The following is a 16,239-nucleotide window of genomic DNA, read 5'->3' as shown; positions in this document are numbered from 1 at the left end:
TGCAACACTACTTCCTTTCAACCTTCCCTCCATAAAATCTCATTTTGCAATCTCCTCTACATGGCCACTCAACCTCTACCCAATATCATTATGTTTGACAATGTTGCTCTCTTATACATCTACTTGATCGTCACCACTGGAAATGTGCCTCTTTCTAATAATTGTACCCAACATCATTGTTACTAGAGTTATCTATACTTTCCCTCCACTCATCCAAATGGTCTTTTGACTCTCATAGTAAATGATGTTTCAACCACTATAATTCATAATGCAAGCTTAAGCTTTAATACACTATCATATGTGAATATCAGACTTGCAAATCAAAGTGCATGTAGCTAAAAACAATAAATAATCTAAAATTCAAATCAACACCACATAAATTCACATAACATTTCTATTATATTTCTTAAGGATTTTAAATTCTCTTGAACTTATTATAACATTTTGGCAAGGCCAACACTGCACTCCTACAATTCTCCATGATCAAGAGTGTCTCCTACTTCATGTGAGCTATCACATTATTGGGTTGGGTATGTATTATATTATTTGCACAATATCATGTGTTGTACGAAAGCACTAGGATTTCAGACCCCCTTGCAAAGACTTCAAAGGAAAATAAAAGAAAAAAAGAGCTATTTTTCATTGTTTTCAGCCCATGGTTTTCCAATTTGAGTTGTAATCTAACCCAAATTAATTGGCTAGGGTTTTTTATGCCACTTAATCCCATATATTGTATTGTAAATGATGAAATTGAAATAATGAAAGTTAAACGTGCAACTTTAAGCATTTGTTGGTTTTCCTAATTAAGTTTTTCCAAGGTAAATTGTCTTAGTATTGTTTGTGAAGTGATTATTTTCTTTTTTGTTTTATAAAGAATTTGTGTGCATTGTTTATTGTAGAAGTTTAGAACATATAGATATTTGGAGAGTAAAATCCTGAAATACGTGAAATTTAAGAATATTTACACGTAGTCTTCAAAAATCCATGTTTGTTTCATTCCAAATCCTTTTGTCTCTTGTGATAACAAAAAATATTGATTAATTTTGCTTCTGCAACTAAGAATCACCTCTTCAAATGCTAAATGCAAATTGAAAATGCACAGTTTTAATAATCAAAGCCCAATTGCAAAAATGAACATGTGAAATGAAATGTGAAAATGTTGCCACACATGGTCCAAGGTTTCTCAACAATCTTTAGACTAAATATTCTTCGATGATAACTTGTGGTTAAGTAGAGGAATATCTCATTTACAACATATTGAAAAATCAAAGCCAAAGTAATTGATTTGAAAATTTTGATGTTGCAAAAGATTAAAAAGCTAGGCTATTGTCCCTATTGAACCAAAACTCCAGAAAATTCCTCAAAATTTTGTTGAGGCTTGGAGATAACCTCTTCAACTCATTTTTTTTTCTGATGAAAATGTGTGGGAATGTGTGTCCTCCATCACATATCTAAATGTCAGAGCCAAATCCTAGGATTTGAAGTTGGCAAATGGATAAATGCTAGACGCGTATCTTTGCTAAAATCATGCTACGTGAATTTCCCAGCACATTCAATTCAAGGCTCAAGCACAATATTTAAGTTCAATATTTTCTAATCAAAATTTATAGCTAGGTACAAAAACATGTGCTCTGTAATATTTCCAAATTTCAAATTCAAACTCAAAAACTTGAGATTGTGGACTTGTAAAATATTAAATTCCAATTAATGCTACAATTTAAAAAGCATTTATTAAATCAAAGAAATTTCACCATAACCAAAATTTAAAACAACTTTCTTTTTTCAACCAATAATACTCTTGCGTCACATACAAACCATTGTGTGTATATATATAGTAATTGAAATTAAAAACCATAATAAAGCTTCGCAATCATTTGTAGACCATAACCATTTGTTTCAAGTTGACTTCTTATTGAATGTACTCATAAATAAGGTCATTAAATTGCTTTGCTTTGACCATTAGATGAACTCTCACATAGCAATATGAATTATTATTAAGAAAGTTATATATTTATAATTTCCTAAAAAAGTTACATATTAAAATTTCCTTATCATAGAAATATGGCCTTGATTAAAATATTATTTTTCAATAATACATTCACTTATTCTCATACAATGTAAAGCATATTATATATATATATATATATGATAGTCTCAACTTGCCACACTCTGCCCTACAATGAAAAGGAAACCAATAAAAAGTGATGTATCATAAACAACACTAAAGTAGAAAGTGAAAAAGGATAAACCACTACTTACAGTATGGTCAAGTGACGGGAGCAGAGAATAGGAAAATAGTCTTAATCCCGATTTCAGTTCAGCTAATAAGGCCATGTTACATGGTTTTAATTAATTTTAATGAAGTTAATGCTAGAGTTGGAAAATATATAGAATGGAAATAGTAACCAGTATGTAGCCATATTTATGTCGAAGATAAGTCCAAGTGGACAGTACGGATAACGTGTAACATAGAACATATTGTGATTATAATGGGAAAATCGAGTTACATAAGCTTCCATATTATCATGTTTGCAAAAAACAAAAGGCTTAAGAAAGATAATCTAAACATTTGCACATTATTCTCATCTCCACGAAAAACCATTACAATGCAGCAACAACTGTGGACGGTCTATCAATCCTTTTGTCTTAACCATATCAACTCAGCCTGAACACACCAAATTTACCATGGAAATTAAAGACAACGGCCATCTAACTTTCACATACGTTCTCGTCTCGAAAAATCTTGCTGGTTCCATCTCACACCTAAGTTACACAAAATGACACACATAGGTATCTGCATGCTAACTCTCATTTTCAATTTATAATCAGCATGCTAAACTATGCAGGAATTCCAAAACAACTGTGCAAGTTTGTGCACTTCACTTTGTCGCTGGAATTTCCTTTTAGGTATTAAATCGTAATTCTAGAACAGGCTTTTTTTGTTGCTTTTTTTGTTTCATATCAAATGAACTGTTAAAATATGCGAACATGGCAAGAAAAATTGTTCTTTGCAGCCAGATTTATAAAAGAAATTTGGTTACAGATTTCACTCTGCCTTGTGCCATCTCATTATCTCTCCCTATCTTCTCCCGTCATATAAAAGCTGGAAAGTTTTGGTGAAAAATAATAACAAATTTATGTGAGAAAAGAGGTATCCACAGCATACATAAAAACTGGTATCAGAGATAACTCTGACATCCTGATACTTGTCTCTTGCCTCCTATATTTCAAAGATAATAAATTTATCTGTAGCGAACTTTTTTTTCTTTTGGTCTTGTACTCGAAAATAAGTTACCACAAGTTCGAGCATGTTCCCGGTCCCTTTCTTCTTCCATTCCCATTTTGAGATTACATTAGCACATTACTAATTAATTTTATTTGCATAACATACACTGGAAATGGGTAGTTTCACACTTTCTAGATTCTAAACTCCGAATCCTCTAGCCCCAATTCTTGATCCATTTCTGGTACCTGAACATTGAAAACAAACTCATATGTCAATTTTGCTTTTCTTTTTCTTTATTTTGGGCTTCTTTCCGTCCTCTCTCTGCTTCTTGCCATCTTTTTTAGATGATTTCCTCTTCAATCCGGTGGAGAGTTCACTAATTTCCACTTGAACCACATGATCTGTCTCACTCTCAAATTTGTCTGGGTTTAAGTCAGTTGCATCTGCATGGAACAGAAAGTGGTCATCTATTAATCAATTAGTCTATATGCATCACTATATAGTATACATCATACGAACTGAATGCATAGGCATAATATGCTCCAATACGGCCATTCACATCAATATCAATGCCATCAATTATCATTTTTGTCTTCAGCAAACACTAACAATTACTTTAAAGATTGTTTCTGGTTTTAACCCTTAATCGAGCCTTCTATACATCAGTCAGTTGGAGACTGCTTCATACTTTTATATCGATGTATGTATAAACAGCAGAAGACACAGTATTGGGTATCCTGAATTTACGTTTAGTGTTTCAAATTGATTGAACATCAAGGGTCATTCAAATTTCAAATAGTAAGTAAGCAAAATAAGTTAAATTTTCACTATTTTAATGGTGTATTTCGGTCTTCAATCAGCATTAACAGTATGCAGTATTCAGCCCCTTCCCAGTCATACTCCTGAGATTCCTCAGTAATGATATACTTATAAACCAATATTAAATTATCAATATGATATTGTATACCAGTGTTCCACGGGGAGACATGCCCTAGGGTGGGAAACACACACCCCACATTTCCCCTGCTCCAGGGATGGGGGGCACCTGCAGAAACATTCCCCCATGTCCCCCTTTCGGGGAAACTTGGGGAAACACATGGGGAATCATTTTCCCAGTTTGGGGAACATGTTTCCCGAAAAGGGGAACGACTGAGAGGCCCCGCCCCCCTCTTACAGAAGGGAGGGGGCCTGTGTGCTCCCCCACAAATTTTTTGTCTAACAACCCATGAAGATAGGAAAAAAATTTAAAACAAAATTAAGGGATAGAGGTTGAGGAGTCTGCGGCCTTGGTAATTTTACCATTAATTGTTTCAGGATGTTTGAGAGTGGTTCCAACCTCATCAGACTTCATATGGAAAATAGAAATTTCATATCCCATCTCGAATTTAGCAGATTTAACTGAATTTTTAGCTGAGTCAGCAGGTGAGTAACTCTGGCTCAGCCAAGTTAGACTCTATATAAGGCAGAACAAGGAAATCAACAAAATAAACAAATAAATTGAAAAACAAACAAATTAGTTGACTTACATCCACAAAAGCCACATTATCTCACTTATCACTCATATCTTTCATTTAGAGAAATTGGACTGTTTTGAGTAAACGCTTCCTGCTATTGGAGGTGATTTCAGAGGGGAATCCATTTGTGTCGTCTACCTGTCGAGGGAACCATTTGCTTGCATATTTCTGTGCCAATCAGATAAGAGTTAAACATATGCAAAGGCAGCTCACTGCTTGCACTTAGGACGTGTATTTATTTTCTGTTGTATAAGAAAAAACACTCTGGCTCCACAGCTGAGGCAGAGGGACCTTGCATGAAAAGATTGCACATATGTGCCAATAGCGAAAGTCACATGCAACCACTGTAGAGAATTAATTTATGGGTTGATACACAAGCTTGGATGCCACTTATGGTATGTTTGAAGAAATTTAAAGCCTGCCCAAAGGTGCTAGAGGATCTGAAAATCAAAATCACAGCAGCCATTGGTAACATTAAGGAAGAGAAAAACAAGATGTGAAGACTTATGGAAGACAAATGGATGTGAAAATTCTGGCTACACAAAAGGTGCTATTAACCCAGTTAATTATTTCCTATTACTTGTTCATGGCGAATTAATTCTTTTGTTAAAAGTAATGAAGAATAACATGAACTGCACCATTCACAATATAAAAATTGCAGTAGAAAACGCGAGAAACCAATCACACAATGAACACAAATATTTTTTGACAAATTTCCATAGGAAAACCCCAATGTGAGGAAAACCAGTTTTCAAATTCTGAGGGTTTATATTAATATCTTCAGCAAAAGCTACTATTGAGAAATTACAACTGATTGCCTAACACTAGCTAAGCTATGGTAATATTTTATCTTCACTTATGCTAGTCAAATCAACTTGAAGATGTTAGAAAATTATATATTACGGAGCAATGGAACACATAAAATATTGCAGAAATATAAACACAGAAAACGCACAAAACAAGAGAAACACAGATATACGTGGTTCACCTAGTTTGGGCTACGTCCACCCCTAACAGCCAGTCCTTCCTTTCTATTATCCAGCAAAATGAAGAGACACAACCTACAGCAAATCCGCTGTAATATCCTCTGTTTTCTCTCACAGTCTCACCTCTCTGTTTCTCGCTCACAGAATACACATCTATCACACAGCCTCAAATACAATACCCTCATACAAAGAGAGGGGTTGCCTTCTAGGGCAAAAAACCCTAAACTAAACATAAGTTCTACCGTCAGATCATCCGCCTAATGAACGGCCCAGATTGACTAGAAATTACTATACTTTTATAAGGCAATTTTACAGCTGTTTTTAGCTTCGGGGGCGCTGCCCCCGAAACCCCCCCCAAGGGGGGGCTCCCAAAGGTCGCAGCCGCCCCCCCCTGGACCCCCTTGCAGCGAATATTTTACGGGCGGCCCATTTCAAACTGGGGTTCTACGTGGCGATACCTTTGAATATAGAAGATAATCAGGCTCCACACCCAACAATCTCCCACTTGGAGATTGATTGTACCAACTCCACCGCTGCTCCATTTGCTGGACAATGACTCCTCTTTGGACCTGGCTGTTTCTCATCTTCATCGTCATCCTTGAAGACCAACTGAAACTAAGCATATTCTCAGTTTCTCCCTGGTTACAACTTTTGTTAGCATATCTGCAGGATTCTGGCTAGTGTGTATCTTTTCTAGCTTCAACTCTCCATCTTCCAACACTGATCATATGAAATGGTACTTGAGCTGTATGTGTTTAGTCCTAAAACGAAATGCTGAGTTCTTTGCAAGATGAATGGCACTTTGGCTATCACTGTATAACGTGCCCATATCATGCTCCTTACACAATTCACCCATAAACCTTTGTAACCAAATCATTTCTTTACTAGCCTCTGTAGCAGCAACATACTCTGCTTCTGTTGTTGAAAGTGCAACAACACTTTGGATTTTTGAAACCCAACTGACAGTTGTTCCTCCAATAGTAAATACATATCCTGTAGTGCTCCTCCTGTTATCTCTGTCACCTGCCATATTTGCATCAACATATCCTTGTAGGGAGATGTTTGAACCACCAAAGCATAATGCTTGATTTGTGGTACCTTTCAAATATCTGAGAATCCATTTCACTGCCATCCAATGTTCCTTTCCTGGATTGTTCATGTACCTGCTTACAACTCCCACTGCATGTGCAATATCAGGCCTTGTGCAGACCATTGCATACATTAAGCTTCCAACTGCTGATGCATATGGAACTTTAGACTTATAATCCATGTCTTCTTGGGTCTTTGGGCACATTTCCTTGCTAAGTTTGAAATGGCTAGCAAAAGGTGTACTAACTGGTTTTGCATTGTGCATGTTAAATCTTTTCAACACCTTTTGTATGTACTCATTCTGAGACAGTGTTAATTTACGATTTTTCATGTCTCTAGTTATTCTCATACCAAGGATTTGTTTTGCAGCTCCCAAATCCTTCATTGCAAATGAATTTGCCAATTTTCTTTTGAGCACATTTATTTCCTGCATGTTAGATCCTGCAACAAGCATGTCATCTACATACAATAACAATATAATATAGCTGCCATCATTTTGCTTTATCAAATAAACACAATGATCAGAGTGACATCTAGTATAACCTTGTTCAGACATAAACTTGTCAAATTTTAGATACCACTGCCTTGGAGCCTGTTTTAAGCCATACAAGCTCTTCTTCAACTTGCACACTAGTTTCTCCTTCCCTTTCACCTCATATCCTTGTGGCTGCTGCATATATATCTCTTCCTCCAAATCCCCATGGAGAAAGGTTGTCTTGACATCTAACTGCTCAAGATGCAAATCTTCAGCTGCTACAAGACTTAAAATAGTTCTGATTGAAGTCATTTTAACAACAGGAGAAAATATTTCATCAAAATCAATACCTTTCTTCTGTGCAAATCCCTTCACCACAAGTCTAGCTTTATACCTCTGTTTTCCTCCATCTTCTTCCTTCAGCCTGTAAACCCATTTATTCTTCAATGTAGTTTTTCCTACAGGCAACTTGACTAAATCCCAAGTCTGGTTATGCATTAAGGAGTCCATCTCTTCTTCCATGGCTACCTCCCACTTCTTCCTGCTTTCAACCTGCATTGCTTCTTCATAACATTCGGGTTCACCGGAATCAGTCAACAATAAATAATATAATGAAGGAGAGTATCGTTCAGGGGGTCTACTTATCCTGGTAGATCTTCTAACACCACTTTCAAGTGTTTGGGGTGCCTGTTGTTGTTGTGATGGTTGTTGTTGTTGTGGTTGTTGATTATTATTATTTTCAAGCACCTTTACTTTTTCAATGATTTCCAGCACACTATCCCCGATCTGGACTTGGATTTGCCTTTCCTTGATTTACTGCGATATCCTGAGCTCTTTCCTCTTTCCATTTTTCTTCCTCTAGACTCTGCACTCAAAGCATTTCCCGATGTCTCACCGGAGCTTTTCCGTCGCATTTCCTCGCTAAGGATAGCACCGACAACATCATCAAACTTTAAAGTACTAGATCCAGAAACGGAGTTACTAATGCCCATTACCAAACCATTCCAACTTTCTGGTAATGAGCACAAGAATAACAAAGCTCTAACTTCATCATCAAATTTTACCCCTACAGAACTTAACTGACTTGTAATTGTATTAAAATCATTTAAATGGTTTGCAACAGATCCACCTTCCGACATATTCATATTAAATAACCGTTTCATAAGAAATACCTTGTTTGAGGCCGAGGGTTTTTCATATAGTTTCGACAACATCTGCATCAAACCCTCTGTCGTGGTTTCCTTCGAAATGTTCAAGGCGACTGACGCAGCAAGGCACAACCGTATTGTTCCGAGTGCCTTTCTATCGAGAAGGTTCCATTCTTCGTCTTTCATACCCGTCGGTATCTTTGTTTTTCCGCCCAATGGTAGGTATAGATCTTTCTGATACAGATAATCTTCCATTTGCATCTTCCACAGCGAGAAGTTTTGGCCGTTAAATTTCTCGACCCTAAACTTACCATCTTCCGCCATTGCTCCCACTCGAACCAGGAACCCTTCTTTCCTGCGAGTTTATCAGCCAAAAAGACCTTCGGCTCTGATACCAGTTGTTAGAAAATTATATATTACGGAGCAATGGAACACATAAAATATTGCAGAAATATAAACACAGAAAACGCACAAAACAAGAGAGACACAGATATACATGGTTCACCCAGTTGGGCTACATCCACCCCTAACAGCCAGTCCTTCCTTTCTATTATCCAGCAAAATGAAGAGACACAACCTACAGCAAATCCGCTGTAATATCCTCTGTTTTCTCTCACAGTCTCACCTCTCTGTTTCTCGCTCACAGAATACACATCTATCACACAGCCTCAAATACAATACCCTCATACAAAGAGAGGGGTTGCCTTCTAGGGCAAAAAACCCTAAACTAAACATAAGTTCTACAGTCAGATCATCCGCCTAATGAACGGCCCAGATTGACTAGAAATTACTATACTTTTACAAGGCAATTTACAACTGTTTTTAGCTTCGGGGCGCTGCCCCTGAAACCCCCCGCCAGGGGGGGGCTCCCAAAGGTCGCAGCCGCCCCCCTGGACCCCCCTGCAGCGAATATTTTACGGGCAACGTTGCCGCCCCCATTTCAAACTGGGGTCCTACGTGGCGATACCTTTGAATATAGAAGATAATCAGGCTCCACACCCAACAGAAGAAACCCCACAGCTTCTTCTTCTGCAATTCGCAATACCTCTAGCAACTCACACTGGCAACCTAGAAACTCGCACTAATCTTCCAGCAATTCACACTCTCTCTTGGCAAATTCGACCTGCCTCCTGAAAAACTCAATTTGCCCTCTTGGCAATTCGCACCTCCTTTGGCAAACTCGCACTGGCCTCTGGAAGACTTGCACTGCCTCCCGGAAATAATCTCAACCTCTACTCCTGTGAATTTACTAAGCAACTCGACAACTCAGCCTCCTCCTGAAGCTCACGACCCTACTAAAAAAAACTCAATCTCCTGTAGAAAATAACTAATAGCAAAAACCTCTAGAAAATCTTCTCCCAATCACTATTGTTGAAACCCTCCTAGTGTCTCACTGAAAATCACCCACTCGATGTGTCTCCAATGTTGCCCATCGATTCCCTTTATAATCTCTCATTCACAAATGAATGGCCACGATTAGAAGTTCACTTGATCTAATCGATGGCTAAGATCATCTTAGAAACTTTCTATAAGCTTCTAGAGGTAAATTGATCTTATCCCAACTAATGTCAATTAATTATCCACTTTCCCTAAGTTTAGACTTAGGAAATATTTAAAAATCACTAATTGACATAATTAAGATATTTTCCTTATAGTTAAAACATATGAAAAATTGCATGGGCTTGGAGATAATTAAATCCTTTGTGTTTCTAGCCTTAATGACACCTCTCAAGACTAGAACACCTGTCTGAGCTACAATATTTAACATCCTCTTAGCAAGGAAAGTGTTCTCCACAACACCCAACTTATCCCTGAAGAAAACAAACTTCGTTTTACACAAGGCCTTTGTCAAAATGTCTGCAACCTGTTGATCTATAGGAACATATTGTAGTCGAACTAATCCACATTGTACACAGTCTCTAATGAAATGGTATATGATGTTGATATCTTTCAACCGATCATGAAATACAATGGATATGAGGCAACTTTGATTATGGAAATACTTTGATTATCACAATGGATAATGGTCGGCTCCATCCTTTGACCAAACAATGCCACTAGCAGCTTCTGAAGCCATATGCCTCACATGTAGACATGCTTGTTGCCTTGTACCCTGCTTACGCAGAGCTTAATGCAACCAACCTTGCTTCCTATTGTACCAAGAGACAACCCCTGATCCAATGTTGAAGCAACACCTTGAGGTGCTTTTCCTGTCCATTACATTACCTGCCCAGGCTTCATTGTTTTCCAATGTGCCCTCTTTGGCTCCACCAGTCTTCTATGAGCCCTCACTCTTCACAAAGCCCATCTGCTGCAAGTAACTGTCAATCCGACCATACCATGCTCTGGGAGCTTGCTTTAGTCCATATAGCACTCTCTTCAACCTACATACACGGGTTTCCCTCCCATGCATCTCAAAACCCTCTAGTTATTTGATGTACACCTCCTCTTTGTAACTTTGTTCAAGAATGCCATCTTGACATCCATCTGATGGATCTGCCATCCCCCCTGTGTTGCAAGTGAGATCATGGCCCTAATGGAAGTATACCTGGCCATATGAGCAAATGTCTCATAATTTATTCCCTCTTTCTAAGAGAATCCTTGGCCATGAACCTGGCTTTGAACTTTTCTATGTTGCCATCTATAGCGAGCTTGATCTTATAGATCTAGCAGGAAACAACCATTGCCCTATCCAACAGTCTAGGAACCACCTCCCAAACATCATTTAGCATGATAGAGTTGTACTCTACTAAAGCATCACGCCACACCTAACGTTGTGCAGCCTCTTCATAGTTGGAAGGCTTACTGTCAATAAGCTCACTCATCAACTCCTTATACACTAAATATCTCTCTGGTGGTCTCCTATCCCTGATGCTTAATTTAAGAGCTCCCATAAACGCTTGTGCATCTCATAGCATCTGACGCACCTCACAATTCCTTCTCTCACTTGTGGTGGGTGGAGCTTCAAGCTCCTCATCCAATCACACAATGAACAAGTATTTTTGAAAAAATCTCCTTGGAAAACCAATTTTCAGATCTGAGGGTTTATATTAATATCTTCAACCAAAACTACTATTGAGAATTTACAATTGCTTGCCTAACACTAGCTAAGCTCTGACAATATTTTATCTTTACTTCTGATAATCAAATCAACCTGAAGAAACCCCACAACTTCCTCTTCTGCAACTCTCACTGCCTCTAGCCACTTGCACTGGCAACCTAGCAACTCGCACTGGTCTCCTAGCAATTCACACTCTCCTGGCAATTTTGCATTGCCCCTTGGAAACTCAATCTGCCTCCTGGAAAACTTGATTTGCCCTCCTGGCAATTCACACCTCCTCTAGCAAACTCGCACTAGCCACTGGAAGACTTACACTGTCTCCCAGAAATAATCTCAGTCTCTACCCCTGCAAACTTACTGAGCAACTCAGCCTCCTACAAAAAATAACTGATAGCAAAAATCTCCGGAAAATCTTCTCCCAATCACTGCTGCTGAAACCCTCCTGGTGTCTCACTGAAAATCACCCTTTTTAATCTCTCATTCATAAATGAATGGCCACCATTAGAAGTTCCCTTGATCCAATCAATGACTAAGATCATCTTAGAAACTTTCTACAAGCTTCTAGAGGTAAATCAATCTTATCCCAACTAATGTCAATTAATTATCCACTTTCCCTAAGTTTAGACTTACGAAAATATTTAAAAAATCACTAATTGACATAATTAAGATATTTTCCTTAGTTGAAACTTAGGAAAAATTACATGGGCTTGGAGATAATTAAATCCTTTGTGTTTCTAGCCTTAATGACACCTCTCAAGACTAGAATACCTGTCTGAGCTACAATATTTAACAAAGGAGAACTTAAGAGATCAACGGAAATACTAGCAGAAATTCAAGTGTTAAAGTTTCCTATAATCACCCATGCATAATTGGAGACCATCTCAAAGAAATGTTGCCTCAAAGACAAATGGATTGGAACATATCCGAAACCCACCCACCACAAGTACAACAAACTTGGATATATTTTTCTCTGCATACCACACCTTGTTCTCAACCCAATATTAACAAGCAATCGAAAAAATGCAAGAACAGTTGTTCACCAATATACTGGGAGATTACAGTATGATGCAGATAAAGCATATCATGCTTCCCATCCCCTTCATCCAATGATGAATTCTATAGCAGCACATGAGTCAGGGTTTAAAGCCCCTAGTTACAATGATTGAAAAACAGATGAAGAGAAAGTTGCTTGCTGAATAAACTAGAAGATTATGGTGAATAAAATAAATCATGTAATGCTGCCAACTTCCCTATTAGTTGGCCTGCTTGAGAAGGTCTTTTCGTTTCTCACAGAGAGAACCCATGATGATTAAGCCAAGGAAACTTTAGTCTCTATAGGTGTTATCCTTAAAGAACACTCATCCAACTTCAAGGTGAGACTAGATATTACCTTGCCATAGGTCTTTCCAAAAATATTATGTTGCTCCTTCAGATCGACAAGTCCTTGTTGCCTCTTTCCATAAATACTTTGTTGATCCTTCAAATCGATAAGTCCTTGTTGCCAAAACAAATAAAAAAAGACAAAATAGATTGAAAGACTTTGTTGCTTCCTCAGATAGATACTCCTTCTTGTCACACCAAGAAAAGGTGACTAGGTAGGGTGGGATCGCCTCCACCGAAATTAGTCCAAGAGAGGAAATGGGGTCTTAAACCCTCTAAGCCTCAGGCTCAACAAAACAGAAATAAATGATCCAATCCAAATTGATGCCTCTAAGAATCCAACCCCCTTGTATTTATATATTTCCTTGAGGGGATTTCTCTCCTTAATCCAATGGTTTGAGTGAGATTCACATCAAACCCCAACTTTGGGCCTTTTTTCCCCAGTTGCCCCAAACTTGTCCAACCATTGGATATTTTGGGGTTTTCCCCCTTATCATGGACTATAGCCTACGGGGATCATTAGGCTACTTAGTCCCTTGGGCCAATTAATGCCTCGAGTGTGAAATTTTTATTATTGCTGCAATTTCTGATTATTATTCCCCTACCTTTTAAGATTATTTGTCAAATGCAAATTATTTGTGGAAAATACTGAATAAAACACAACTGCAACTTACAAATTTAAATACAAGAATTGAGAAAAAAGAATATGCACACACACAAATATGGGGCACCAATATTTTTGAACAAATGTCCCTGAAAAAACCCCGAAGGGAAAACCAGTTCAGCAGATGAGGGTTTTATTATTAATTCTTCAGCAAAAATATTACAACTGCTTGCCTGACACTGGCAAAGCTCTAGCAAAATTATTTCTTCACTTTTCCTAGACTTCGAGACCTCATGGAAGTTATTCAACACACCAAAATCAATTTGGCCTCCCTCTGAAGTTGATTTTGGCTCACATGTGCGGCCTGGCTAAGAGACTCAACCCTTCTAGCAACTTGCACTGGCTGGGTAAATAATCATGGCCTCCTCTGGAAAATATTTGTCTCCTCTAGCAAATCGATCCTCCAGTGTAAATCAATCTCTCCTGTGCAAATATTTTTCTTCGGAATTTATCCTCATTGAGCAACTCGCGCTACTGAAAAATTGGCCTATCAACACAGAAAAATCGATCTCCTAAGTTCCTTGTAAATCTTTGTGATGAATCTCTCCAGTAGTCTCTGTTGAAACGCTTGCTACTAATGTCCTTGCGCTGCCTTTGCGCCATTTTTCTCATTCCAAATCTTTTTCTACATTCTCCAAATACCCATTCATTTCCTCTTATAATCGCTCATTGACGAATGAACATCCATGATCTAATCACAATCAATGGCTAAGATCATCTTGACTCCATCAAGTGACTTTTCCAAAAGTCTCTATAGGAAAATCGATTTACCCCAATTAATACTGATTAATTAAGGTTATTTCCCTAAGTTAGACATACGGAAATTTAATTACTGCGTAATTAAATCTAATTAAGGCCTTTTCTCGCAAAACCAATTTTGGGAATTGGAGAAAATGTGATCCCTAGCCTCATAGACACCATCTGAGACTAGAACATATGTTCGAGCTACACCAACTAACACTCTCTCTTAGCGAGGAAGGTGTTCTACATAACACCCAACTTGTCTCTGAAGAAGATGAACCTCACTTCCCAAAAGCCTTCGTCAATGTAGGTATATATTGTAGTTGGACTATCTTGCACTGCACGTAATCCATGATGAAGTAGTATCTGATGTCTATATGCTTGGACCTGTCGTGAAACACTGGATTCTCTAACAGTCTAATGCAACTTTGATTGTTGCAGTATATAAATGTAGTCTCCATCCTCTGACCAAACAAGGCTACCAACAGCGTCCAAAGCCAAATGGCCTTGCATGTAGCCATGCTTGTTGTTATGTACTTTGCCTCGGCTGAACTCAATGCCATGGACTTCTACTTCCTGTTGTACCAAGAGACAACTCCTAATCCCATGTTGAAGCAACACCATGAAGTGCTCTTTTGATCTATTGTGTTCCCTGTGCAATCTGCATCAATATAGCCCACCAACTAGACACCATCACCTTGAGCAAATCTAATCCCATACTCCATTGTGCCACGCAAATACCTCAGCACATGTTTTGCAGCTATCCAATGCGCTCTCTTCAGCGCCACCATGAACTAACTTAGAGAGTTAACAACATATGATATGTTTGGCTTGGTGTTGACCAGAGCCATGAGAGAGCCTATCAACTACTTGTACAAGGTGGGGTCCACGTCCTTCTCCTTGGACACATCTATCTTCCTCCAGTTAGTGATCATGGGTGTAGACATGGCTCTGCAAACCTCCATATTGAATCTCCTCAGGATCTCGATAGAGTATCTCCCTTAACCAAGGAAGATCTCACCATTTGTCTGCCATACCTCCATGCCTAGAAAATAGTGCATTAACCCCAAGTATTTCATCTTGAACTCTACTGCAAGGTCCCACTTGCACTCTTCAATGAGCCCCAGTGAACTTGTCAAGAACAAGTCGTCCACATATAGGACAAGAATGAGTACATCTCCCCCAACCACCAAGTAGTAGAGATTGTCGTCTGCCTCACTCTTCACAAAGCCCATGCAAGCATTTGTCGATGTGTTCATACAACGCCTTGGGAGTCTGCTTAAGCCCATACAAATCTCTCTTCAACCTACGCACGTGGGTCTCTCTACTGTGTGCTACAAAGCCCTTTGATTGTTCTATGTACACCTCCTCCTCCAATTCACCATTCAAGAATGTTGTCTTGACATCCATTTGATGGATCTATCATCCCATATGTGTTGCTAATGAGATCAGGACTTGTATGGATGTGTACCTGGCCACAGGAGAAAATGTCTCCTCATAATCTATCCCCTCCTTCTTAGAGAACCCCTTGGCCAAGAATCTTGCTTTGTACTTCTCAATGTTGCCATATGAAACCGTGCTTGATCTTATATATCCTGCCACATCTGTTGTTGTGCGGCCTCTTGATAGTTGGAAGGCTCATTATCCACTAATTAACTTACCAATGCCATGTAACCAGTGTACCCCTCTGGCTATCTCCACTCTTCTGCCCATCCTAAGAGCTCCCACAAACCTCCTAAGCATCCTTAAGTGTAACTTGAACCTCACAGTTCCTCCTACAAACAGTGTGGAGTTAGGAATGTCCACCTACATTTCCTTTTGATGCATCTCGTTGATCTGTTGCATCAATACTCCATCTCTGTGAAGCCTTAGGAGCATTCGCACCTAAACCTGAGCTCGTACCGGTCACTGTACTCATGCTCTACTACTATCCACGATTTCGCTGATCAACTCTG

General features: G+C 38.6%; 1 protein-coding gene across 1 annotated transcript in view; it reads right to left on the bottom strand.

Annotated features, from left to right (window-relative positions):
- Positions 1 to 2,921: 2,921 nt before the first annotated feature.
- LOC149140384 (Transducin/WD40 repeat-like superfamily protein) overlaps positions 2,922 to 16,239 on the bottom strand; it is a 264,051-nt gene continuing 250,733 nt past the window's right edge. The window contains exon 14 of the mRNA XM_089450078.1: positions 2,922 to 3,669. Coding sequence (XP_089306204.1) covers positions 3,491 to 3,669 — 179 coding nt within the window. The 3' untranslated portion in view covers positions 2,922 to 3,490. The remainder of the gene's footprint in view (positions 3,670 to 16,239) is intronic.

Source organism: Pinus tabuliformis, chromosome X (genome assembly GCF_031772625.1).
Source record: "Pinus tabuliformis cultivar Carrire ecotype Pingquan chromosome X, CPIR1, whole genome shotgun sequence".
NCBI classification, from domain to species: domain Eukaryota; kingdom Viridiplantae; phylum Streptophyta; class Pinopsida; order Pinales; family Pinaceae; genus Pinus; species Pinus tabuliformis.
The sequence above is the reverse complement of the archived record's forward strand: the minus strand, read 5'-3'. Positions and strand labels throughout refer to the sequence as shown.